Source organism: Micromys minutus (assembly GCF_963924665.1).
Source record: "Micromys minutus genome assembly, chromosome: 1".
Classification (NCBI taxonomy): Eukaryota; Metazoa; Chordata; class Mammalia; order Rodentia; family Muridae; genus Micromys; species Micromys minutus.
The window spans coordinates 128,591,379-128,614,808 of NC_137969.1; the positions used below are offsets into that span (position 1 = coordinate 128,591,379).

Below are 23,430 nucleotides of genomic sequence, written 5' to 3' on the forward strand. Positions count from 1 at the left end.
CATCACTAAGGCAAGCCAGGACAGGAGGAACCTGGAGGCAGCAAGTGGAACAGAGGCCAGTGAGGAGTGCTGCCTCCTGATGTGCTCCTCCTGGCTTGCTCAGTCTGCTTTCCCAGACACTCCAAGATCTCCAGCCCAGGAGTGGCATCACCCACAGTGAACTGAGCCCTTCCACAGTAATTACCAGTCAAGCAAATGCCCCAAAGCTTGTTCGTAGGCCAATCTGGAAAGGGCGTTTTCTTCGTTGATGTTCCCTCTTCCCAAACGACTCTAGCTTGTGTCCAGTTGACATGATACTAGCTTGTACAACAGGGATGTATTATACTATAGATACTTTCTAAAAGAAAAAAGAATGTACAGCTTCAGGCTTTGGGACTTCCTTAATGTACCCGAACTGTCTCTTCCTGTGAACATCACATAAAAGAGTTGGGACATGGTAAACACTCACTGGTTTTCAGCCCCTTCACCAACCTGTCATCTTCAAGTCACAGAACTTACCTGCCAACTTCCACTCGGCTCCCCTCTCTGTTGTCCCAAACTCCCTCATCTTCACATGTCTGTCTTTGTTCTAATATGTAATAAGATGCTTTGATATCCAGATGTGACTGATTTCTGCATAGCTAAGATGTGAATTCCTGCTTTAGCCTCCACATGCACCAAGGTTCTTAAAAGGAGTTTCCCCGAAGCCACATGGATTCTGTCTTTTTTAACTGCCAGAAGGTACTTAGCCTCATCTGAACCTTAGCTTGTCTGAGCCTTCTGCCTAGCGAAATCCTTACTCCAAGTGGTTGACCATTCTATCAGCGGTCCAAGGTAAGTAACAGCTTGAGACTGAAGTATCAATATTGAAAATTGATATCCAAATAAGAATGCTTTGCATTATTACTAGACCAGATATGGCTTGAAGCTTTTCACTCTGATGCCGACCACACCTCTCAGAAGCCAGACCTAAGCAAGGAGTGGAGCACTTATTCCTATACTACCCCATGAAGAAGAGGAGGAGAAAGACAAAGAGGAAGAGGAGAAGCAGAAAGAGGTGGAGGAAAAGGAGGAGGAGGAGCCTAACAGGGATGACTTGTTTCAGGCAGAAACCTGGTTACATATCACATACAACTATCTGAGGAGTAAGACATCTCTCCTATTGTGAAGAAGCTTAGGTGGGCTGATACTGAAGGGATGCTACACAAAATGTATAAGGGAAATGTAAGACTGCAAAGGTACAATGTGAATGGATTTGCACCCCTTCCCTCCTCCTCTGCCCTCCTCCTTTCTCACCACCCCCACCCCATTTACTCTAGCAATAGAACCCAGGGCTTTGTACTCACTAACAAGCATTCTGCTGCTGAGATCAAGCCTTAGTATTCTGCCTTTCTAAGAAGCTTTGTACTGGCCCATAGAACATCCGGGTTCTCTTTGCTGATAGGACACTTGACCTAGTTAATTGTCCAGCAGTATTGCATTTGTCTATTTTTCTTACTTGGTTAGACATAAAAGAAAGATGGCAGCCACAGTTGTCAGACCTCAATATTGTGAGAACTGCTTAAATTTAGCATTTCCTATATCATCTTGTAATGGCAATAAACGCTTTAATATTTATGTGCATATGTATTTTCTTTTTTTAAGGGTCTTTCTTTTTCTTTTTATTGGCTCTTTTCTTTACTTACATTTCAAATGTTATTCCCTTTCCCAGTTCCCCTCTGGAATCCTCCTATCCCATGCCCCTCCCCCTTCCTCTGTGAGAGTGTTCCTCCACCCACCCACCCACCCACCCACTCACTCACTCCCACCTCCACCCTGGCATTCCCCTACACTGGGGCATCAAGCCTTCACAGGGCCAAGGGCCTCTCCTCCCACTGATGCTCAACAGGGCCATCCTCTGCCACACATGCAGCTGGAGCCATGGGTCCCTCCATGTGTACTCTTTGGTTGGTGGTTTAATCCCTGGGAGCTCTGAGGGGTCTGGTTGGTTGGTATTGTTGTTCTTCCTATGGGGTTGCAAACTCCTTCAGCTCCTTCAGTCCTTTCTCTAACTCCTCCACTGGGGACCCCATTCTCAGTCCTTACCTTATAACATGATTTGTTTTGTATCTATCAGTAAAAAGTTTCTTTCCATCACCCGGATTTACATTACCACGAAGGCTAATCTTCTTAAAAAAGACCTGAAGTTCTGCAAGACACTACTTACTCCATACTTAATCTTCAAATAACTCGCATTTACTCTGGTTTTGTAACCAATTTCACTTTATTGTGTTCTACTTCTTCTGATAACTGAGTCTCAAACACAATGTACACAGTTACACTGAATACATTTGACTCAACCATGCAAGTGGCCTGCAAGTGAGAGAAACGTGCTCACTTTCACCGATTATTGCACAAAAGGAGCATCTGTGGGAAAGAAAACAACAGATCCCGACACAGACACGTTCATCCGTTCATGTCCTTGCACAGTGTCCATGGTGAAACATCCCAGGACGAGATGGTACTTTTGCTGCAGCGTTACACAACAGATTTGTGTCATCTACCCACACACATTTTCCCTATAGAAAACTTTCCCCGGTGGCTCTTTTTCTCCCAATTCTCAGTTGTCTCTGCTCACATGCTCAAAGGGATCACACCGAGTGCATGGCTTTTGCTTTTGAGCAGCTTTTCAGTCCTGTAGAGACTCTATTTGCTCACTTTCTCCTCCAGGTTCCTCAAGCACTGAAAATTCTGTTTCAATAAGTGGTTTCAGAAATCTCTCAACCTTGGTTAACCTTTGCTTGAGTTTCTGCTGCATTGACTCATATTCAGCCAAGATTCGAGCAAATCGTGTTTGCAGGATGTCCACTGACCCCTCCATTCGAGTGACCTTCTCTTCCAGGTCTTTAGGGTCACTGCCCATATTCGCAATGTTTAGATCCAGTAGACCATCTTTCATTAAGATCTGCCTTCCTTTCTCCTCCAACATAGTTTTGGCATCTGGGTACTCTGTAAGAGCTTCCATGAGGTCATCTTTTGAGAGACAGAACAGGTCTGAGTAGCCAATGCTCTTAATATTGGCGGTTCTTCGGTTGCCAGCTTTGCTACCTTTGATGTTAAGAATGCTGATCTCACCGAAGTAGCTGCCGTCACTCAACACCACAAACTGTGTGATTCCGTCATCTGCCACCACAGCAAGTTTGCCTTCCTTGATGATGTACATCTCCCGCCCAATATCCCCTTTCTTGCATATGTAATCTCCAGGACTGTATACCTGGGGTTGTAGTTTCAACACCAACTCCACCAACAGACCAGCTTCACAGTCAGCAAAGATGCGAACCTTTTTTAATGTGTCTAGGTGAACATTGATGGCAATTTCTGCCCTTAGTTTGTCAGGGAGATATCTCAGGACTTCTTTCTCATCGACTGTCTTTTTGTTGGTCCACAGGTAGTCAAACCATTTAATAACTCTCTTTTCCATATCTTTGCTCACATTTCGAAAATTCATGTACTGTTTGATAGCATCAACTCTTGATTGAAATTCTGCCCGGGCTGCATTCATATTGGAAATCATGGAACCTATGTTACCAACAATGGTGGCAAAAATTAAAACTCCAATTAAGAAGTCTACCACCACAAAGATGTACTCAGAATCCAGCACGGGAGGCGGAGTTTCACCGATGGTTGTCAAAGTCAAGGTAGACCAATAAAGGCTGTAGACGTATTTTCTAGCCAAACGGCCAAATTCAGGATCATTAACATCAGGGTAGACCCAGGTGTCATTCCCAAATCCAATAGCTTTTGAGATGGAGTAGTACACACAAGCATTCCAGTGGATGATGATGACGATGTACATCACAAGGTTTGAGATCCTAAAGATGTTCGGGTAGTTGGTCCTTGTTTCCGTCCTCTGGAAGAACTCAAACATTCGGGAGATTCTTAACAGCCGGTTTAGCCTGATTTCTGGATAGTTCCACCCGAACTTGAAATACATCAGATCAGTCGGTATCATGGACAGAACATCAAGTTTAAACTGCAGGTTTGCTTTGTACTTCTCTATGAGTTTCAGTTTGTCTTTCACCAGCAACCCTTGTTCCAGGTAACCTGAATAGAAGAGACAGACCATGCTGTTTCTGTGTGTGTGTGCGACTGTGGTTGTTTACTTTAATCAACTTTGTTAAGGCCAAGATAAAAATACTTCTCAATAAGTATGTCCACAGTGGTATAATAACCAAATCTACATAAGGCTATGGAAGAGTCTATTGCAGGAGAAATAGAAAAAATATCATACTTTTTTAGTGTAAAAGTACTAGGAGCCAGCCTGGTCTTGAGTGGTCTGAACTGGGACACAGTGTTGGACAGAGAGGTAGTTTTAAAGACTGTGGTCTCTGGCTTTCTAGCTCTTTAGCCATACTGAATGCTTCCCAATAGCTTCTTTAAAAGCCCCAAAATGTTCTTGCTCACTCTGTGGTTAAGATCTCTTAGGCATTTAACACCTCTTGCCTATCAGTGAGGAATTAAGTTAAAAAAAAAAAAAAAAAAGCTAGCACTCCTTTTTCTGTCCAGGCAGCCAGAAGCCTCTCTGGTTAGGCTGGTTAACTCTTTGTGAACCAGAGAAGAAGGAAAGGAAAAGAATTAAAATGCTTTATACAGGCAAATATGCACAGATACATATACTTTCACACACCCACACTCTGGTCAGGTCTGATCATCTGTCTCAATCAATTCCACACATATTCATGCATGATTACATACATACACTTATACCTACACACATATAGACAGACAAAATATATGTATTTGGATAGATGTATGGATGTTTGGATGAGTGGATGAATGTATATATGCATAGATGAGTGGATGGATGGATGAGTGGATGGATGGATGGATGAGTGGATGGATGGATGAGTGGATGGATGGATGGAAGGATGCATGGATGAGTGGATGGATGGATGGAAGGATGAATGGATGGATGGATGGATGGATGGATGGATGGATGGAAGGATGGAAGGATGGATGCATGGATGGATGGAAGGATGCATGGATGAGTGGATGGATGGATGGATGTATGGATGAGTGGATGGATGGATGGATGGATGAGTGGATGGATGGATGAAAAGATGAATGGATGGATGGATGGATGAGTGGATGGATGAATGGATGGATGGATGGATGAGTGGATGGATGGATGGATGGATGGATGAGTGGATGGATGGATGGATGGATGGATGAGTGGATGGATGGATGGAAGGATGGATGGATGGATGGATGGATGGATGGGTGAATGGATAGATGGATGGATGGCACAGAGCCCCCCCAAGCCAAATAATCCAATCAACAACTTTATTTCTTTTCTCTGGCCTTTTTATACTTTCTTAGACAAAATGTTCTTTAGAAAATTACTCCAGAGATAAAATGTTACATAAAATGGTAATTACAGAAGGATATTGATATTAAGTTTAAATCAGTACTTTATTCTATATTCTCATTAAAAGTTTAAAGCAACAGTTTTTACACAGCCTTGGCTTATCATAGTGCACACTTGTGGCTTCACCCTTGGCCTTAAATGTTTTTCTTAAACACAAATTTGTCCCAAGTCTATTTCCCTTTTTAGTGTGATTATGGAAACTCATTGTATTTTTTCTTATGCAGCCTTTCCTTACTATAAGAGAAGCACAGGCACATTCTATTCTTGATTTAACTTATTACATCTTCCTAGCAAGGCAACTAAGACCATCTCTTAAAACTTTCTTCCTAAAATTATTTGAATCAATTCAGAAATTCTATAGAATCAGTAATTCATTTAAACAGCATTAATTTATGAAAGTTTATCTTCATGATGATCTGCAGGAAATCTGGTCAATAGGGTAGGCTAATGCCCAGGGATTAATGTACTAATTTAGTAATGACAGGAAAGGCATATCAGCTGCAAGAAGCAATCCTGAGATGAAGTCTCTTTGGGGCCTTGACATAGAGCTCATCATTGTAGACCATGCCAAAATAATTAATAATAATAATAATAATAATAATAATAATAATAATAATAATAATAATGTGAGATACCTCCATGAAGGCCACCAGCTAGCCTTAGCCTATCCTAGATGGCTCCTGGCATAAAAGTAATATGTAGATAGGTAAGTATCTATACTTACAGAGTGATTGATTGATTGATTGATATGATATGATTTTACACATCCAGGTAAAATCCTTTCTTTGATGAATTCCATTCATCAAAATACACTCAGTGGTATTATTATTTTATGATAAGTTGCACATTTGGTTCCTGTTCACGATTTCTGGCATGCCATTGTGAAATTTTGCATGACTTCCCAAGAAAACAAAGTGCTAGCTGTATGTTCTAATATTCAGCCTGAGCTTCAGCTCTTGATGCAGGACACCAGAGTGCTTTGAATTCCTTGGATGAGAAGGGTGCCTTTGTTCTACGGAAGCTCCTAGGGCTGGCTGGTCACAAAATCCACTCTTTTCAGAAGCTTGGGGCTTTCAACTCCATCCCTACTTCTTCTAGGAGAGAAAGAGGGGCTGGAAAGAAACTTAACATTCTGCTGCTACCCTAGGATAAAGCCTTCCATAAAAGTCATCAACTTTGGTGATCTGAGAGCAGGCAAGTGAGACAGCAAATGCAGAGTATTAGAAGGATGCCACCCAGTGCCATGAGGACAAAGGCTCCTGCCCTCAAGACATTCTACACTTGTCCTTTCTGCCACTGCGTGTCGCTGTTCATCCATACCGTTGATCATGTCCTTTGTTAATAGAATAAATTACTGTGTGGGTTTTTTGGGTTTAGTGTGTCATGCTAGCAAACACTTGGTCCTGGGGAGGGATTGTGAGAACCATAATAAATAGCTATTTGAGTAGAAACACAAGTTGGAGTGTTTGCCTGACATCTGAAGTCAGGGAGAGCTTTATGAGCCCCAACCCTTAACCTGTGGAGTCTTACTAACTCCAGGTATCTTCAGAACTGATTAACTTGTAGTTAGAGTTATAGATGTTTCATAGCTCAGACTACTCCTTGGCAGAATCCAAGGCCTACTCTTTAGAAGTGTGGTGACTACCCTGCATAGCACTGCTTTGCGTGGTATGCTTTTCATCTTCAGTGTGAGATATAAATAGTTCTTCAGACTACATCTTCACTTCACAATCTTGCCCTCCAGGCTGTCTCTGATCACCTGGGATCTCTTCTGCGCTGTTACTGTGGGCCTTGCATGTTGAACCCAGAGTTTCAGCAGTACAAAGAGCATTCATTCCTCTCCCGTAGTGGCTACCAAAGCTGTAAGAAAACTCTAGAAACTTAGCACTGCTCTGACACTTAGAGAGCATCCTTTTGTAATTATTAGAGGCTTCTGTGCTGTGTGTAATGGTCACATTTACAGTGGGGAGCAGTATAGAAACAGTGAGCTTACTACACACCCTTGCTTACTACACATACTTCTACTAGAAAGCTATTGGATGGTACTCCCTACTTTCTGATACATCACCATGAACTTCACAGTTTAGTTTCCTATAAAATCTCTTTTAAACCTCTTCTGTAATCCAATGGCACTTTTCTTTGTGCCCTTTTAGGTGTCTCCATATATAGCAGCAATTACTCCTTACCCACAAATGTTGACTAAATATTTCTGTTCTCTCTATTTTTCTGTCTATTCTAATATACCCAGTGAATAGGGCAATGAAGGAAAACCACCAATCCACACTAACAAGGTTACTCAGGAGGCTGGAGTGTTGGGTCAGAGAATGTGAACACTGGATACTCTTCCAGAGACCATGAGTTCTCAGTACCTACATTGCAGTTCACAACAGTCTGTAACTCTATGTCTAGGGGATCTGACACCCTCCTTTGGCCTTCTCAGGCACTTGGTGCACACAGTCCACAGACATACATGCAGGCAAAACACCATAAAAATAAAAATAAAGGCTAAAAAAAATAAGGTATCCTAGTAACATTGTCCTGGATCAGCAGAAATGACTTGTTTGTGACTGAGGTTGTGAGTTTTTCCTAAAGTCCTGTAGAGTTTGGAAATGTCATTATATAGTAGAGATAAAAGCAAGAAATTTCAGAAAACCCAAACCAGATCATACTTACCTGTCCTTGTTCGTACAAACATATCAGCAAGATAGACTACATCTGATGCATAATCAAAAATGAGCCAATATTCTAGGTAATCAGACTGGAGTTCATCAAAACATGCTCTATAAAAGAAAAAAAATGTTTAAATAAGATGACATGGAGACTAATTAAAATCAAAGTCCCCTTTGTATAATTTTTTCATGGTGCCACCTATAACATGCTAAGGTTAGAAGGATCTATAGAACACATATAATCAATCACATGTTCCCCAAATTCCTCTTTGGGTGTTCTCTGGGTGTTCTGGTTCATTTTCTCACACTTCTGAGTTCTAATACCTTTTCTATCAATACTTGTTGGGTCTATGTAGATATCAGATAAGAATTAACCAAGCATGATGGAACATTCCTTTAATTCCAACACTGGGGAGGCAGAGCAGGAAGAGCTGTGAGTTCAAAGGCAGCCTGGTCTAAATGGAGAGTTGTAGGACAGCCAGGGCTACACACAGAAATCCTGTCTCAAAAAACAGTGACCAAGAATAAAGTATTTCAGCTGGGAGAATCCTTCCATTGGTAAAGTGCTTGCTGTGCAAGCTTGAGGTTCTGAGTTCAAACCTCAGAACCATGTTAACAACAGCAGCAATAGAACACCCATGATGTTACATGCTTGGCATCCTAGCTCTGCAGAAGCAGAGAGGAGCAGCCTTCCCCACTCCACCCCATTTTGATGTCCAACCATCCTGAATATGCTGGCTAGTTCCAGGTCAGTGAGAGCCTGAATATACTGGTTAGTTCCAGGTCAGTGAAAGATTATATCTCAAATGCAAGGTAGATATTATCCCGAGGACACTTCTGGTCTCCACATACATATGCATAAATGTGTATGCATACACACACAAATGCACACATGCATGCACAAACATACAAAAATAGTTTATAACTAAAGTCAAATCCCAACAGGTGAAGCCCAGTGATCACAAAGATTGTATTCCCTATCTCTACCCATAAACTTTCAGGGAAAATGTTCCTACTCTTGAACAACTAAGATGTTCAAAATACTACATTTTTCATTATTTTTGTTTTGGCTTTTTGTTTGTTTTTTGTTTTGCTATGGGCAATTATGTTTTTCTAGTGCAAAATTATAGTTTCTCCCACTGTCCAAATACCATGGTTGAACAACCGGAGTTTGAAATTTTAATCTACTTTTATACCCTTCCCATTCCAAGACTTTATGTCCAAGCGCATTAAGAATAAAAGACATTCTGACCTCAGGAAAACACACCAGGAAGGATTCAGCCACCCTTTCCAACTGATGCAGAGGAAAGTAGTTTGCTCAGAAGAGACCTAGGTCAAAGGTATGTTGGCAGGAAACCTCTTATGTGTTTTGAAATTCACACAAAATATATATTCAAACCTTGCAATAATCATTGTCCAGTTGTACATCACAGGTAAAGTGATACAAAACAGCCAGTTGTAGTACGTGTTTCCAGAAGGATCAATGACAACAACTTCTTTCTTCTCCCTACCAACAATTAGAAATAAAAGGGAAAGTTACTAAGACACAAAAAGATCTGTATTTACCATCTCAAGTGTGGCTAAATCCACCACAGTTAATTAATTAATTAATTTATTAATTATATAGTAATTAATGTAACAGAAGAAGTATCCCCTTGACTTAGGAAGATTAGCGCCATAATTATACTCACCATAAGAAGTTAGTGAGGGCTGAGTAGATAGTTAAGCCGCCAGTCTTATAATAAACCATATGTTAGATTTCTACCAAAGCCCTATATTTACTACAGCAATGCACTGAGTTCTGTTCCCCAACTACAGAGTGGAAATAATGGCAGGAATTACAGGAAGCTATAGATTTCCCAACAGTTCCTTGTAAGGTTAAGGGTCAGAGGATGGTGGCTTTTCCATCACTTCCCTTCCCCTATTTGGAAGTAAAAGGACCTGAACTACAGTGTTGAGGGGAGGGGCTTGTGACTCAGTGTCTCTTCCATAAAGATGGGCAAAGCAGCAACAATAGCACAGTACTGACTCAAATGTTTGTAGGAATGATCTCTAAGAGAGGCAGTAGCAGACATAAAGAATAAAAGAATCAAACCATGATTAAAGAGACATTTGAAATGTGCTGGTACCGAGCCTATCTTTTTAAGAATTTTCCTCCTTCTAAAAGCTCCAACAACTTTCTGAACAGGTACAAATCGCTGAATTATTGGTCAGTGGATTATTTTGTATAAATAAATTCAGAAAATAAACTTATTTTTTGTCTGAAAGAAATGTCCTTAAAAGCTTTGTAAATATGACTTTGCCCTAATTTTGTGACATTTGAGATCTCAGTGGTCTACTTGACAAGGAGTTCCTCCAGAGCCAGCATTCAGGATGCACTTGTGCCATAGCCAAGAGCACTGTGGCTTTGGGGTACTTGTCAACATGTTAATGAAGTTGAATATTTAGTGGGAAGTGTTTTTTCATCGATGCATGAAAGAAAGAACTAACTAACACAGCAACATTCTTTAACTGGAAAAATTCATACTTGCTAGTTTTAGGAAACCTTGACAAAAAGTTTGATAGCAATTTATACAAAATGTTTGTTCTTAAGTGTTTAAGGACTTTATCTGAGGTGCTCTGAGCTTTGTAAAATGTTACCTACATCTGCAATGCATTATAATCTCACATGTGTTTGCAATGCCAGTAAAAATTACTTACTCTTCTTTCTTATCTTTGGTTTTCTCATCCTTCTTTTTCTTCTCTTTTTCCTTTTCCTTCTTCTTTTTTTTCTCTGGGTCCTTTTTATTTTCATTTTTATCACTGGCCTTGCTGGAAAAGTTGAGTATGTATAGTTATTGCATGCTAACAACACACAAAGACAGACACACACAGAGAGGCCCTGATGCAAAGTCTGGCTTACCTCTTCTTTTCCTTTTTCTTTTTCTTTTTCTCCTTTGGGTCTCTAAAGAAAAACAGCATCTGTCACAGTCAGATCACTTCCACCCCAGAAGCCTTCTGCTTACCTCCCCGTTGCACCTAAAGTCCTGCCTCGGTGCTCAGAAACCCAAAGGATGGACAAAAGCAAACAGCTGTGCAGACAAACAAGCAAAACATGCCCCACTTAACAAAAGACAAAAGTTGAAAGGGGCAGAGTGAAGAAATTCACTAGCTTAATAAACGACAGCCTCCAGTGAGGATACTTCCCAAATTCTAATATATAAAAATAATGATTTTGTTTTGTTTTATTTTAAGCTTATGATACTATTCTCATATATTGTTCATTTAAAACATTAAGAATCTCATGAAAATGTCATGAATTCTCTTTCAAGGAAAGAACATTAGCTTTGTTTTGTTGTCTCATGGAAACTTCATGGCCAGTCATTCTGGTCATGAGGTTGGACAGTAATCCCGGATAGGATCAAGCAGTATATCTGAAATGCAGCATGAACCACGGGGGGGGGGGGGTCATGCATAGATGGTGGATTAGCACACCATGCCACCCCATATCACTGACCACTGTTGCAAAAGCCCCCACCCCTCATGGCCTACCTATGGCCATATATGGAGTTTCTAGCTGTTGGAACACAGATCATAGATGAGTTGACTTGGAAACCCTCAAACAGGCTCTGTCTCTGCCATGAAACTATCTAAAGGTGGCCTTGAGACAGAGTGGTTAAGTTAATCTCCCCAATGACACAGCTTCAAGTACCATGCAGTCACCTCACAATCTATAGAAAATGATATGGTTAACTTAAGGGTACATGAAGATTCACACATTCGTGTCCATTGTGGTAACGCTAAAGGCCTTAACTAGTTGGTTGAGGACCTAGTTGGGGAAAAAAGATTGAATGATCAGGCAGAGTAGTTCTAGAGAACAGGCAAACTAACAAATCCATCGGCAGAACATTTGAAAAATCTTTGTATCCCATGCCAGAGAACAACCAGGTAGAGTTCAGGATGCAGCTAGCTGATAAATCTAGCTCCCACTGTGGTATTCCCAATGCTCATACAATGTGAATATGCACGCAGCCTCCATGACAACAAAAGTAAAGGCCATGATTGGGCCCAAAACATGATTTCTAACATGGCTGTTGCTGAACAGCCAGTCCTCCAGTTACAGAGTATCTGTGATGATGTCACTCCAGTGTTTAGCTAAATCACTGGATGGCAAATTAACTTCATTGATCTTTGCCAACAGAGAAAGGACATCAAATATTTTGGTACTCACTGATTTATATTGTGGTATGTGTTCCTTCTGGCCACAAATTTGACTGTATTATTGTTAAGGGCTTTCTAAAGTATGACCTCCCCCCCCCTATAAAGAATACAATGTAGCATCCCTTTGGGTCTACTTTAGAGGAAACTTCCAGTGCAGAATTGGATACTGTCTCAGTTAGGATTACTATTGCTATGACAGAACGCCATGACCAAAAGCAAGATAGGGAGGAAAGGGATTCAGCTTACACTTCCATAGGGCTGGTTATCACCAAAGGAGGTCAGGACAGGAACCTGGAGGCAGGATGCTTACTGGCTTGCTCATCACAGCTGCCTCAGCCTGCTCCCTTATAGGACCCAGGACCATCAGCCCAGTAATGGCACCACTCACGTGGACTGAGCCCTCTCTCATCTGTCACTAATTAAGAGAATACCCTACAGGCTTGCCTTCAGGCCAATCTTATGGAGGCGTTTTTTTTTTTTTTTTTTTTTTTTTTTCCAACTGAAGCTCTCTTATTTCTAGTGACCATAACTTGTATCAAGTTGACATAAAACTAGCCATCTGTACTGGCTCCATGAGATCCAGCTGTAAGGCATTTTCTCAACTAGTGATCAAGGGTGAAGGTCCAGCCCATTGTGGGTGGTGCCATCCCTGGACTGGTAGACCTGGGTTCTATAAGAAAGCAGGCTGAGCAAGCCAGGGGAAGCAAGCCAGTAAGTGACATCCCTCCATGGCCTCTGCATCAGGTCCTGCTTCCTGACCTGCTTGGGTTCCAGTCCTGAATTCCTTTGATGATAACAGCATGTGGAAGTGTAAGATGAATAAACCCTTTCCTCCCTAACTTGCTTCATGGTCATGATGTTTGTGCAGAAATAGAAACCCTGAGTAAGACACCATCCCAGATGCTGAGTTTGAAATCCCATAGTCCTGTTGTATGTTGCTCCACTCAGAAGATTCTGACATGTTACAGGTATGGAGTGAGCTTCAGATGGCACTGAAATGCTGCCAGAGAGTGCAGATTTCCTGAAGATAAGTGACTATGACTCAGGGCACTGTATACATGAGGAAAGAATGGTCATTAGGTAATGCTCTGTGCCTATACATGTCAAGGAACCACGGTATTTAGTTAGGTATACTTTACAGAGGAAAAGTACACTTCTCATCCCTGCACATCTAGATTTTATGGTTCCAGAGAGTCTCATTTCATGCAAGAGGGTCTATACTTCTGCCAAAGGGCACAGGTACAGTCCTATTAAACATTAATTTATGGCTATCCTCTGGCCACTTTGCACTCCTTATTCCAAGAAATGAATTAGCAAAGAATCACCAGACTGTAAAGTTTATGGTCCTGATCATCAAAGGTAGGTGGCACTAATGTTATGCAATCAAAAAGTAGAAAACTGACAGGCACATGACCTATTTTTATAGTTCTGCTTCACAACACGTGGGTCACACCCCCTTTAGGGGGTCAAAGGACCCTCTCATAGGGGGTCACATGTCAGACATCTTGCACATCAGATAGTTACAATCCATAACAGAAGCACAATTATATTTGTGAGGAGCAATGAAAGTAATTTTATGGCTGGTGATCACAACACGAGGATCACAGTATGGTATCCTCTGGAATTTCCCCAGCCTGTCTTTGACAGTGAGTGGACAAGCCTAGTAATCATGTCCAAAGGAAAACATGATGCCCAGATAAATGTCTGCATTTTCCTAGACCAGAAACTCTACACAATGCTGAGGGCCCTGTAGAATGAATAAAAGCAGATAAAGAATTTCTGTGTGAACCTCAAAAGCATCTAAAGGTGTCAGAGATCTTTCTACATTCCACTGACTGTCCGGTTACAAGTTTCCCTGAGACAAAACAACATCCCAAACCCTTAGAGGGAGCAGCCCCATAATTTCCTATCAGGCACAGGTGGGCTGTAAGGTCATAGTCACACATAGCTTTCAGGTGCTTACGGTCCACACACCAAGCCTTGGTTATTACCACTCACTTTCTCAAGACCTGGATGATGAAAATTGGCACTTTAAAATTTATCTTCCAGCTTGCTAGCACTGCTCTTATTGAATGTGTGACCGTTTTGAACGTGTGTGACTGTTTTGAATGTCTGTGTGTGACTGCAAACGCCCGGCTCTGTCACCTGGGGATGATAACAGCTTGAAAGCACACCCATGCCCCGAACTCCCATGAGATCAAATCTATCCTCTGACATTCAGCATCTCCCTCTGCCCAGTTCCATCTCTAACTCCTTTCTAGGTGTCACTCTGAAGGGCACATCCAATAAATCTACACACAAACCTCTATGTCAGAGGCTGACGCCTGGAGAATGTGACCCAAGATCTATGTTTGGGGATTTATGACCTTTGTTGTACTGAGGAAGGGCAATTGCATATGTCACATAGACCTTTTAAAAATCATATATCCAAGCAAATGACTAAAATAATATGCATAGTACTTTGAATAGGGGCAGGTATATTTTCAAGATATAAATTAGCAAAATAATAGAATGTCGTCTCTGTTAAATTATTTCACATGCTAAGTATTAGCTATATCTCTAATTTAGACACTGCTAGTTTGTTTGTTTGTGTTTGTTTTGCTTGCTCTTGGTTTCTCCTGTAGATGTACTTACTGGTCTTTGTTGCTGCTGTTGTTAACATTGAAAAGAGCCATCGCACCTGGCAAGTACTGATCCCTGGAAAAGGAAAAACACATAGGAGATCACAATGGCCACCATGGCCATGGTCAACAAGTTGTCTTTTAAAACGAACAGCTTGCAGTATTTTTATTCACTACATAACATTGCCCAGATGACTATTTTAAACATGCAAAACCTCTGTGAAGCATGGCTTGCCAGAAAGCAGGGCATGGAACCAAAGCGATTAGTAAAGGCTAATTGGTCAAGGTTTGTACCAAAAAAATTTAGCATTGCCCTTGGCCGTGAGTGAACCAAGATGGATGCCACTGGCCTCATAGTCAGAGAACACAGGAAGATGGGAAAGAAGAGTTTTAAAAATATAGAATGGGAAGCCAGAATTGGTCAACGGAAAGAAGCAGAAGGAAGGGAAAGATAAAAGATAAAATTAGATTATTTAGAAGCGGTACCTTGATCTACAGGGTACCACACTCCTTCGGTGTCCTCCGGGCTCCATATCTGAATGTGACTGCTTTCTTTACTCTTATAGGTATTAAACTTTCCCCTCCTAACCCCACACCAGATCTCCTAGGAGTGGGCTTTACTGGATGTAGAAGGTCAGAGAATGATGATATCCCACCCTGTCATATGTAGTTATTTCAGAGCCCTAAATGGGTGCATTCAGGAGACACAAGGGATCATGGGAGTGTGGGGAGCCAAGCTCACCCAAGACTTTCTAAGAGGCCCTGATGAAAAGACAAGTGGAACTTCATTCTTGTCCAGGAACAGACATGGTGAGGCCAGTCAGAGACTAGAGCCATTGCCTTGAAGGAGTCAAGGTCGTGGTTTCTGAGGACCTGACATCCCACTGGGCTGAGGTTATCAGTCCTAAGGCAGCTCTGCCTGAGGTATCCTGTGTTCTCTTTGCCAACACTGTCTGATTAAGCTCTCTACTGACCTTGGCTATTTCCCTCCTACAAATAATACATATAATGCTGTACTCCTTAGTAAGCTTGCTTGCAGGATTTTCTGGTCCCAATGACTACTTTTGTCTTCTTGGTTTCTCATCTTTATTTCTCATCTCCAGGGATCATGCTCAGACTTGCTGTTTGGGCCTCTTATTCCTGCAGACTCAGGTCAGGAGAGGTATCGGGGTATAAAGTTCTGAGAAATAGACATTAGTCTCAGAGAGCATGATGGATCACAGTAATGACTGGGAATGCTATGGTGCCAAATAATTAGACACTTGCAGTTTTCTGAGAGAGGTCAAAGGCAAGGAACAGAAATAGCAAGGTACTTATGAAATCTTGCACGGTATTTCTATGGCGAGAGCCCACTTTTTTTCAAGCCCACTGTCTAGAAGGAATAGATGGTTTTTCATTCAAGTGATTTTTAAAAGACACATTCTGGAGGGTAGACGCCCTGCTCACCTCTGTGATGGTTCTCGCCTTCGGTCTGAGTTGCTTCTAAACAGAGAGTCGTCATTCTCTGACTCTTCAGACAGAGAGGCACTGTCGTCATCAGAAAATGAGCTGCCATCCAAAGGGAAGCAGAAGTGAGTAGGATGCACGTTTTAACCAGCTCTGAGGGGTACCACTTCTAATCAAGGTGAACACTCACCCCATCACTTTCCATCCTTCTCACACTAATCCACAGCACATGTCTAGAGTGAGATAGTAGCATAGTGTTCTACAGAGTGTGTGCCCAGCAAAGATTCAGAAGCACTTTCTAGATCTCCCATGACTATTGTTTGATGCAGTGGTAGGTCAATATTTGTCCAATAGAAAGTTAGTATCTAATTTGGGGTCATTTAATACATGTGAACAAACTGTCACTTCTGTTACTTCTCACACACACACACAAGCATGTACACTATTCATTTGTGGGTAACTATTTTAAATCACACTATTACATTATATTATTAGATTTCACACTCTATACACTTTTTCACATTTATGTATCGAAATGTTATCTGTTTAGATTTTATGTTTCCCACGGGGAAACATCCTACTTCATAAGTTAAGAGGCATCTGTTATAGCTGCTTAATAGATGTTTTCAAAGACATAATTTCATGTGATGAATAAATGATACTGTTCCAATGTATAAATAAATTCACTAAATCTCATAGGTCATACATTTTAAAGTTGCAGACTTTATGATGAAAAGGAACCTAGATGAATTACAAAGATATCACATTTGTGTTAAAAGTGTGTGAGGAGGTGCATGGACTCACCTGCATGCTCCATTTTCCATCCGTCGGATTTCCTTTTCGATGGCTGGAACAATCGCATTGGGAATGTTTATGAAGGAGTGCCATGTCTTGATAATGTTTGTCTTCATGGTTAGTTTGATATCTGAGAAGACACAGATTCAATTAATAAAAAGCATGTCTGTGCTTGCATATATAATCACACTTCACACTACAGTGGCTATGCTGAGACACCGTGACCTGTTGTGTTTTATAAAAAGAAAGAGAAAAGCCAAAAAGGCCAGAGAGAGAGAGAGAGAGAGAGAGAGAGAGAGAGAGAGAGAGAGAGAGAGAGAGGAGGGGGAGGGAGGGCAAGAGGCCATGAGCATGTGGAAAGAGACGGGGAGAGGAATGGGGGAGAGAGAGGAATAAGGAGCAAAAACAAGAGGAGAAGAGAGCAAGGGAGCAAGAGAACAAGGGAGAAGGAGGAGGTAAGCAGCTCCTTTTATAGTGATTCAGGCACACCTCCCGGTTGCCAGGTAACTGTGGGGCGGAGCCTAAACTAAATGCCAACACAGCCCATCTCTTAAATCCAGTCCAAGGACTCCTCATCCTTAATGGTGTTAATCACATGCTCCTGTCTTTGCTACAGCAACGTGCACACGTTTAACCAATTCTCTCCTGTGCTAAATCACTATGCACTCTGTTCTCAAAGCTACACACTAACTTCTATAGAGGCCTTTGTAACAATGGCAGAGTGCTTAATATATAATAGACATTTGAGAGACAGTTACTCATTGAACAAATAACTTTTCATCAGAAGTTATGAAAATTGGGGCTGGAGAGATGGCTCAGTGGTTAAGAGCACTGACTGCTCTTCCAGAGGTCCTGAGTTCAAGTCCCAGCAACCACATGTAATGGGATCTGATGCCCTCTTCTGGTGTGTCTGAAGACAGTGACATTGTACTGAGATGCAGAATTTATTAAAATCTGGTGGGGGGCTGGAGAGTTGGTTCAGTGGTTAAAAGCACTAACTGCTCTTCCAGAGGTCCTGAGTTCAATTTCCAGCAACCACAGGTTCACAACCAACTGTAATGGGATCTAATGCCCTCTTCTGGTGTGTCTAAAGACAGCTACAGTATACTTATATATATTAAATGAATAAAATAAATCTTTTTTTTAAGTGGGATAAGCTACAAAAAATATCTGGTGAATTTGCAATGAGTTTTGAAATTGTTTTGGGTGTTAAATGTGGACGGCGCACAGCATGCAGCTCTGTCTCCCTGTCGTCTGTTTTTGTGGTCCACAAAGACAGAATGAACTAAAAATATCTGCATTTCCCCGATTCCTGTGTCACTGAGGATTAAACAGTCATGTGTGCATCTGTGATACTTGGGAGCAGAACCGAAGCTAAGAACATTTTCCCACTTTGTTATGACAGCCAGGAAGAATAGACAAGAGACCAGCGACGTTTACTAAAGCAGAAATCCCTGGCCAGTCAATCACAACTTCTCTGCGTCCTAAAAACATGGCGTTAGGTTTACACTGGAAGGGCAAGAGTAAACGGGGAGGCACCTAAATCTGACTACAATAAAGATGGCTCCTCGGACTCAGGCTCACAGTTGAGGGGACATGTTCGTGCCAGTAGCAAGGCTCTCACTAACCTTGGAGAAGAGAGAGGAAGGATTTTCTCTGCAGGCCAGGTCTAGAACACCATTTTGTAAGCTTGCTTAGAACTCAGTCTGGAGCCTACTACTCCAAACCTTGCAATGACCTTTAGGTCCTGGTCCCTTAAATTAAAGCTAAGAAGAGGACAGGCAAAGAAGACCCAGTGTGCTGTCTCATTTTTTTTTTAAATAGACAAATTGTTTTCTTGACCATTAGTTCACAGAATGCTGTAAGACAATGCCAAAATGAGAGTACGGGAAAAGACAGAGAGGAGGATGCAAAAGAAGAAGGAGGATGATGGAAAAGTGCCAGAGGAGGAGACAGGCTGAGGTGCTGTCCAGATCCTATTATCCGGAGGATGTATGAGAGTAATGCTGGGTCTGGGGAAGGGGTTCAGTAAATAGATAAAGAACTTGCCCCATTAGCATGAGGACCTGGGGTAGAGTCATGAAACCTATGGAAGTACCAGGCAGGCTTAGCAACCTGCCTGTGATCCCAGAACATGGGAGGCTAGGATCTCCTAGCAAATGGCTGGCCAGACTGGCCAAATTAATGAACTCCAGCTTCAGAAGAGAGATTCTGCCTCAAAATATAAGGTGAAGGGGGATCAAGGAGGACACCTAACATCAAACTTTGACCTCCACATGTATGTACATACATACACATACATGTACACATACATATCAACGTACACATGGCCAACATGCACATGCACACCATATACACAGACATGATAAAATAGAATGTGAATGGCCAAGATTTTCCGGCTGCAGTTTAAAGGTGTGCATAACGGCCTCTAGATCTTACTTCACAGTTTTGTACTAGTCTAAACTTTCGTGACAATGAGAGAATTGTCTCCTTAAATGTACCCATAGGTCATTTACTGGAAGAACAAAAGAATCACTACAAAGTATGTTCTATGTTCACAAGCATGAAAAAAAAATAAAGAAAGGTGAAGTTAGACCAGCAGATGGCTCAGTTGTAATGTGCCTTCCATGCAACCATGAGGACCAGAGTCCCATCCCCAGAGCTCACATAATGCTGCGTGTGTTGATGCATGCCTACAATGCCAGTGCTGGCCAGGCAGAGACAGGAGGACCACAGGGGGCTCTCTGGTCAGCTAGACTGGCTGAATCAGCAAGCTCCAGAATGCAGGAACAGATAGTAACTGAGGAAGACACCAGTGTCAACCTCTGGCCTCACACATACATGTAATTGCACCTCCTGTGCACACACGTGTACACACATACACACTAAGCATACACACGAGAGTAATGATAACTTTAGATCTGGTTGCTTTAAAGTGCTGAAGAAGAAACCAGGGCTAGATAAGTCATAGATTCTAGAGAAGAAACTATTATCCACATATATTAAGCCAATACAATTTCTAACTATATTCTAAATACATATCCTTATACCCGCAGTAAGTGTAGCTTTTGTCACTCAAAGAAGAAGCATTCTTTAAATGTACATTTCTTTTTTTTAACTTATTTACTTTACATCCCACTCACTGACCCCTTCCCGGTCACCCCTCACTCCTTCCTTCCCCCATTTCCCCTCCCCTTCTCCTCTGGGCAGGTGGGAGTGCCCGTAGGTAACCTTGCCTGACCTAGCACTTCAGGTCTCTGCGAGGTGGGAAGAAATCCCTGGCCAATCAATCACAACTTCTCTGCGGGAAGAAGTATTTTAAATTGTAGGTTCCCCACTGCTAAGGCAACTGAATGTTAGGGTCACAAAGTTTTTGGTAACACTGAAAAGGGTCTCGGTGTGACCAAAAGTTAGTTAAAAATCCAAAGCACAATGAACAAACAGTGCTTCTGGGAGCCCAGTTGCTTTACGAAGCCTCATCACAGCCTTGGTTCTTAATACACAGCATATAGAGTCTGAAAGGCCACAAGTTATTAAACAGAAGCATCAATACCAGATTTGGGTTACTTCCCTCTGAGCGATTCCCCAAAACAAATAATTTATTGCCACTCATGTTTGTCAATCACAAGAGCTAGACAGTAAAATATTTCAGCTGAAGATAACCCATACTCTGGATTTTGTCACAGAAAGATGGTGAAGCTGATCTGGAAGCTCCCTCCCAGCTCCCACAGAATAGAAGTCGATATACAAGCAGCTAAGGAAGAAAAGTCATCACCCTAGCTATGGGCCTCAACTGCTGCAATACCAATTTCTTAGAGCCACTGGTATAAATGATTGTTCTGGATGTCATCATTCTGACATTCATTCTGATTGGACATGAAGCTCACTCTACTGAAGGGAGTTTATGCCGGGTGCTGTGGGCTTGACAATAAGCCTGTGTATCTGCAAAGATTGTAGGTCCTAAGGGTAAACCTAATGATTCTGTTTTGCTACGTGGGTATGTTATTCAACAGCCTCCTAAAATTATATGGTAGTTCTACTCTCAGATTTGTCAGCAAAACTTCTTTTCATTGACCAGTGGTCAATACAAAGACTCGTGGCTGGTTAAGGTGCCAGAAATCCATGACAGTTCTGTGTCAAGCCTTTTACTGGACATCCATATCACCCTTTCAAATATCAGCTAACATGGGGGGGGGGGCAGGAAGAAGGTAAGAGGCAGACAATAGAGAAGAAGGTTATAAAATGTTGTCTTCTGGCCATGCGGTGGTTGTTTAACCAGGCCAGTGCAAGGCTGGGCCAGTCAACATTCAGTTATGAGTGGGTCAGGAGCTCATAGGGCCTCTGCTGGCCGTGGAGCAATTATTGGCAAACAACTGCTGCAGGAACATGGGGAATCTTTGTCCTTAGTGGGATAGTCATGACTGAGCTGTCCGGCTCCCTACGCAGGCCCATATGGATAGCCTTGGCTAAACTCAGTGGCTACGAAGCAAAGACAAAAAGATACAATCATGAGGTACTTGTTGGTAGAAGGATTGTTGGGGGTGAGAAAGGTGTGAGAGACAGTGTGAGGGTGAGTGTGAGCATTATATACACATATAAAATGGTCTAAGACTAAATAAAATTTTAAATGAAAACACTTTAAATAAATAAATAAATAAATAAATAAATAAATAAATAAATGAGGTTGGAGAGATGGCTCAGTGGTTAAGAGCACTGACTGCTCTTCCAGAGGTTCTGAGTTCAATTCCCAGCAATCACATGGTGGCTCACAATAATCTGTAATGAGATCTGATGCCCTCTTCTGGTATGTCTGAAGACAGTGACATTGTACTCATAAAATAAATAAACAAATCATATAAATAAATAAATAAATAAATAAATAAATAAATAAAAGAAACCATACTCCAGAACAAATGGACCAGATGAACTTCTGTGGAACTTTCTGCCCAATAGCTGCTGAATATACATTTTCATCACCAGTATTAAACATTCTCCAAGTCAGGCCACAAACCAAATCATAACAAATTATATTAAGTACCTTATTGGACTGCAGCGCACTAAAAGTAGAAATCAGTTACAAGAAAAAGGTTGGAAGCTATATAAATATATAAAAAACAAACAACTTACTTTTGGACAACCAGGAGTTGAATGAAAAAAATTTAGTAGGAAATTTTCATTTTTCTTGAAACAAAGGTGGAGCACAGCATCCCAAGTCCTGTGGGATACAGAGAAGGAAAAACTAAAAGCAAAGTTTATGCAGTCAGTGCACATCAGAGAGACAGGAAGCCCTTCAGTGGACAACTCTTTACTACAATGGCTCTCAACCTGGGGGCCATGACCTCTTTGGGAGTTACAATAACCCTTCATGGGGGTCATTTAAGACCATCAGAAAAATGCAGATATCTACATTATCATACATAACTGTGGCAAACTTACAGTTATGATGTAGCAACAAGAATAACTTGATGGTTGGGGGTCACCATAGGAGGGACTGTAATAAAGGGTGATAGCACTGGGAGAGTGAGAACCACTGCTCTAGAGGATTCCCTCATTCCTTCTGCTGCTCTCAGAGAATTAGACGAGTCAATACAAGACCAATTCAAGGTTAATAAAAAGAAGGAAAGAACGAAGACCAAAGCCAAAATCAAAGAAATAGAGACTAAAAGTTACAGACAACAACAAAGGAGCTTGTTCTTTGAAAAAAGAAGCAAACTTGGTAAGCAAAAAGTATAAATAAATCTAATGAATGAAATGAAAGATAAAAAGGAGGCACTACAACTGGTATTACGGAAGTGCAAAAGACCTAACAGATTATGGCTAAAACACCGTAGTAACAAATAGGATAGCCTAGAAGCAATGGAAAATCCATAGATGCCACATTTTATCAAGATTGAGTCACAAAGAAACAGAAAACCTAAACCTATCCCTATCAAGTACTGATATGCGATCAATAATGAAAATACTCCCAGCAAAGAAAAACCTAGAGCAAATGAGAAAGATCAATTGCTTAATGAAGAATTGGTGTCAGGTTTAAGTTATTGGAAAACAGAAGGTGAGGGAATTTTCCCAAACACTTTCTAGGTTAGAATTACCTTGTGATTCAAAATCAGATAAGAACATAATATATAAGGAACAGGCTAGGCCAGTACCATTGATAAACAGAAAAGCAGAAATCCTAGGAAAATAACAGCATGCTGGATCCAGAATCCACATCAGGAAATTTGATCATCATGTCCAGCCAAGGAGAGAGTTTCCCAGAAGTACAGAGATGGTTCAACAATCTAAAACCAATAAATGTGTATATCACACCAAT

At 41.4% G+C, this 23,430-nt stretch overlaps 1 protein-coding gene across 1 annotated transcript; it reads right to left on the reverse strand.

Moving 5' to 3' along the window:
• Positions 1 to 2,647: 2,647 nt before the first annotated feature.
• CNGA1 (cyclic nucleotide gated channel subunit alpha 1) lies at positions 2,648 to 17,242 on the reverse strand (the record flags this gene model as incomplete). The annotated part of the gene is made up of 8 exons (XM_080908696.1): positions 17,127 to 17,242; positions 16,323 to 16,424; positions 14,890 to 14,952; positions 10,958 to 10,999; positions 10,756 to 10,866; positions 9,455 to 9,562; positions 8,060 to 8,166; positions 2,648 to 4,062 (listed from the first exon to the last, which is right to left on the reverse strand). The coding sequence occupies exons 1-8, from the start codon at positions 17,231 to 17,233 to the stop codon at positions 2,648 to 2,650; spliced, it is 2,055 nt and encodes a 684-aa protein (XP_080764822.1). The 5' UTR covers positions 17,234 to 17,242.
• Positions 17,243 to 23,430: the final 6,188 nt, after the last annotated feature.